Genomic DNA, 2,498 nt, shown 5'->3' with positions numbered 1-2,498 from the left:
ACCTCGGCCGTCTCTTGCGCCTCCCTCTCGCGCCATCTCGGGGCGATTCTCGCGCGTTCGAGTCGAAGGAGCGGAAGAGCTGCTCCGAGTCGCGCTTGCGCAGGGCGCACTGGCGCGCCACGGTGGCCAGCAGCTGCTCCGCCCACATCGGGCGCCTGCCGCACCTCGGCCGCCGCGTCGGCAGCCTCGGCGGTGACGTCGCGGTACGTGACGTGCAGCCGCGCGAGCAGGGAGGAGGTTGGCAGCTGCGTCTGGCCCTGGCCGAGCAGCGTCGCGGCGAGCGCCTTGAGCGACGCCTCGGGGATACCCATCGAGTGGTCGACCAGCACCTGAGGACGTGTCGCGGACGTGTCGCGGACGTGTCGCGGACGTGTCCAGCCCATCGAGTGGTCGACGAGCGCCTCCACGAGCTCCTCATACGTGACCACGCCGTCCTCGTTCGGGTCGAAGAAGGCGAGTGTGCTCTTGAGGTCCTGGGGAAGAGGCCGAGGGGAGGTGGAGAGGAGGCCGAGGGGAGGCCGAGAGGAAGCCGAGAGGAAGCCGAGAGGAGGCCGAGAGGAGGCCGAGATGGGGCGATGGTCAGGAGAGAGCCCGATGTGTGCCGAGGGGCGAGGTGGGGTTGCGGTCCTTGTGGGTGAGCGCATCGTGCAGCGACGAAAGCAGGTCTGCCTGCCACCCCTCCTGCTCGTGGGCCACGCGGTAGCGGCCGAGGAAGAGGCGGAAGCGCACGGCGTCGTCCTACAGCCGGGAGAGGGGTGTGTGGGTGGGGGGGGGGGGAGATTGTGGGAGATTGTGGGAGATTGTGGGGGACTGTGGGGGACTGTGGGCGGCGGCGTCCTCGTCGGGGGATTGTGGGAGATTGCGGGAGATTGTGGGGGAGATTGCGGGAGATTGCGGGGGAGATTGTGGGAGATTGTGGGGGAGATTGTGGGAGATTGTGTCCTCGTCGCTGAGCAGCGCCGCGTCGCCGACGAGCTCGGTCAGGAAGTCGTCCCACGGCAGCGGGGTCGGCACAACCTGAGGTGAGGTGAGGTACACTTCTCCTCACACACTTGCTAGTTGGTGGAGGAAGGGCCCAGGCACAGCCCTACTGACAGGAGCCCCACGGCATTGAAAGTGCAAGGCCCGGTGTGTGTGGATGAGTTGTGTGTGTGTGTGTGGGGGGGGGGGTGCGTGCGTGCGTGCGTGTGTGTGTGTGTGTGTGTGTGTGTGTGTGTGTGTGTGTGTGTGTGTGTGTGTGTGTGTGTGTGTGCGTGCGTGCGTGTGCGTGTGTGTGTGTGTGTGTGTGTGTGCGTGCGTGTGTGTGTGTGTGTGTGTGTGTGCGTGTGTGTGTGCGCGCGCGTGTGTGTGTGCGTGCGTGCGTGTGTGTCTCACAACCTCGCGCAGCCCGCCGATCGCCGTCTCGCGCGTGATGATGTCGCTGCCGCCCGCGTGCTGCTCGTAGAACTGCGCCAGCGCCGGCTTGTGCTCGCAGACGAGCTCCTTCATCTTTTGCAGCACGTCCGCGCGCATCAGCTCGTTGGCCTGCGCCGAGAAGGACTTGCGCTTCTCCGACGGGTTCTCCTTCGGCGTCGACGGCGCCTTCTCCGCCTCCTCCTCCGCCTCCATGACCAATAGCTCAGAGACTGTCGGCGCCCAATGCTCCATCAGCTGGTAGTCGAGCGCCGGCGTGAGCAGCATCGTGCCCCCCGTGTTGCCGATGCGGCCGCAGTAGTTTGAGGCGGAGAAGATGGTGACGAGTCGCCCGGCGTGCTGCACCTGCGGGGAGATGTGGGGAGATGTGGGGGGGTGTGGGGAGATGTGGGGGGGTGTGGGGAGATGTGGGGAGATGTGGGGAGATGTGGGGAGATGTGGGGAGATGTGGCGAGATGTGGCGAGATGTGGCGAGATGTGGCGAGATGTGGCGAGATGTGGCGAGATTTGGCGAGATGTGGGGAGCCGCTGGTCACACCTGCACGCCCGAGAGCGACTTTGGCACCTCGTGCGAGCGTATGACCATCCGTAGCCGGTTGATCTCGCAGAAACGGCGCGTAATGTCGGGTCCGAACGTGGCGCAGCCGGCCCCGCGCACTGCGGAGAGTCCGACGCCGTCGACGGCGCGCGGGTCCGCCCACATCAAATCAAAGAAGAGCATGTCCTCGGCGTTGACGGGCGCGACGGGGATCGGCCGCCGCCGGTCGATTGCGGAGATCTGGGCGAGCGTGGCCGAGTTGGTTCGGGAGAGGCCGCCGTGCAGGACGAGGACCTGATTTGGGGAGATGTGGGGAGACGTGGGGAGGTGCGGGGAGGTGTGGGGAGGTGTGGGGAGATGTGGGGAGGTGTGGGGAGGTGTGGGGAGACGTGGGGAGGTGTGGGGAGGTGTGCGGAGGTGTGGGGAGGTGTGGGGAGGTGTGGGGAGATGTGGGGGGGATGTGGGGAGATGTGGGGAGATGTGGGGAGATGTGGGGAGATGTGGGGAGAGGTGGGTAGAGGTGGGGAGAGGTGGGGAGAGGTGGGGA

At 66.4% G+C, this 2,498-nt stretch overlaps 1 protein-coding gene across 1 annotated transcript in view; it reads right to left on the bottom strand.

Moving 5' to 3' along the window:
• The window catches only part of EMIHUDRAFT_468865 (hypothetical protein), a gene marked incomplete at its 5' end in the record, with an annotated part of 6,001 nt that overhangs the window by 1,482 nt on the left and 2,021 nt on the right, over positions 1 to 2,498 (bottom strand). Inside the window, 5 exons of the mRNA XM_005779846.1 lie at positions 165 to 329; positions 408 to 473; positions 697 to 738; positions 1,477 to 1,758; positions 1,952 to 2,245. Of these exons, the coding sequence (XP_005779903.1) occupies positions 165 to 329; positions 408 to 473; positions 697 to 738; positions 1,477 to 1,758; positions 1,952 to 2,245 (849 nt within the window). The remainder of the gene's footprint in view (positions 1 to 164; positions 330 to 407; positions 474 to 696; positions 739 to 1,476; positions 1,759 to 1,951; positions 2,246 to 2,498) is intronic.

The sequence above is a fragment of the Emiliania huxleyi genome (genome assembly GCF_000372725.1).
Source record: "Emiliania huxleyi CCMP1516 unplaced genomic scaffold EMIHUscaffold_225, whole genome shotgun sequence".
NCBI lineage: Eukaryota > Haptophyta > Isochrysidales > Noelaerhabdaceae > Emiliania > Emiliania huxleyi.
The sequence above is the reverse complement of the archived record's forward strand: the minus strand, read 5'-3'. Positions and strand labels throughout refer to the sequence as shown.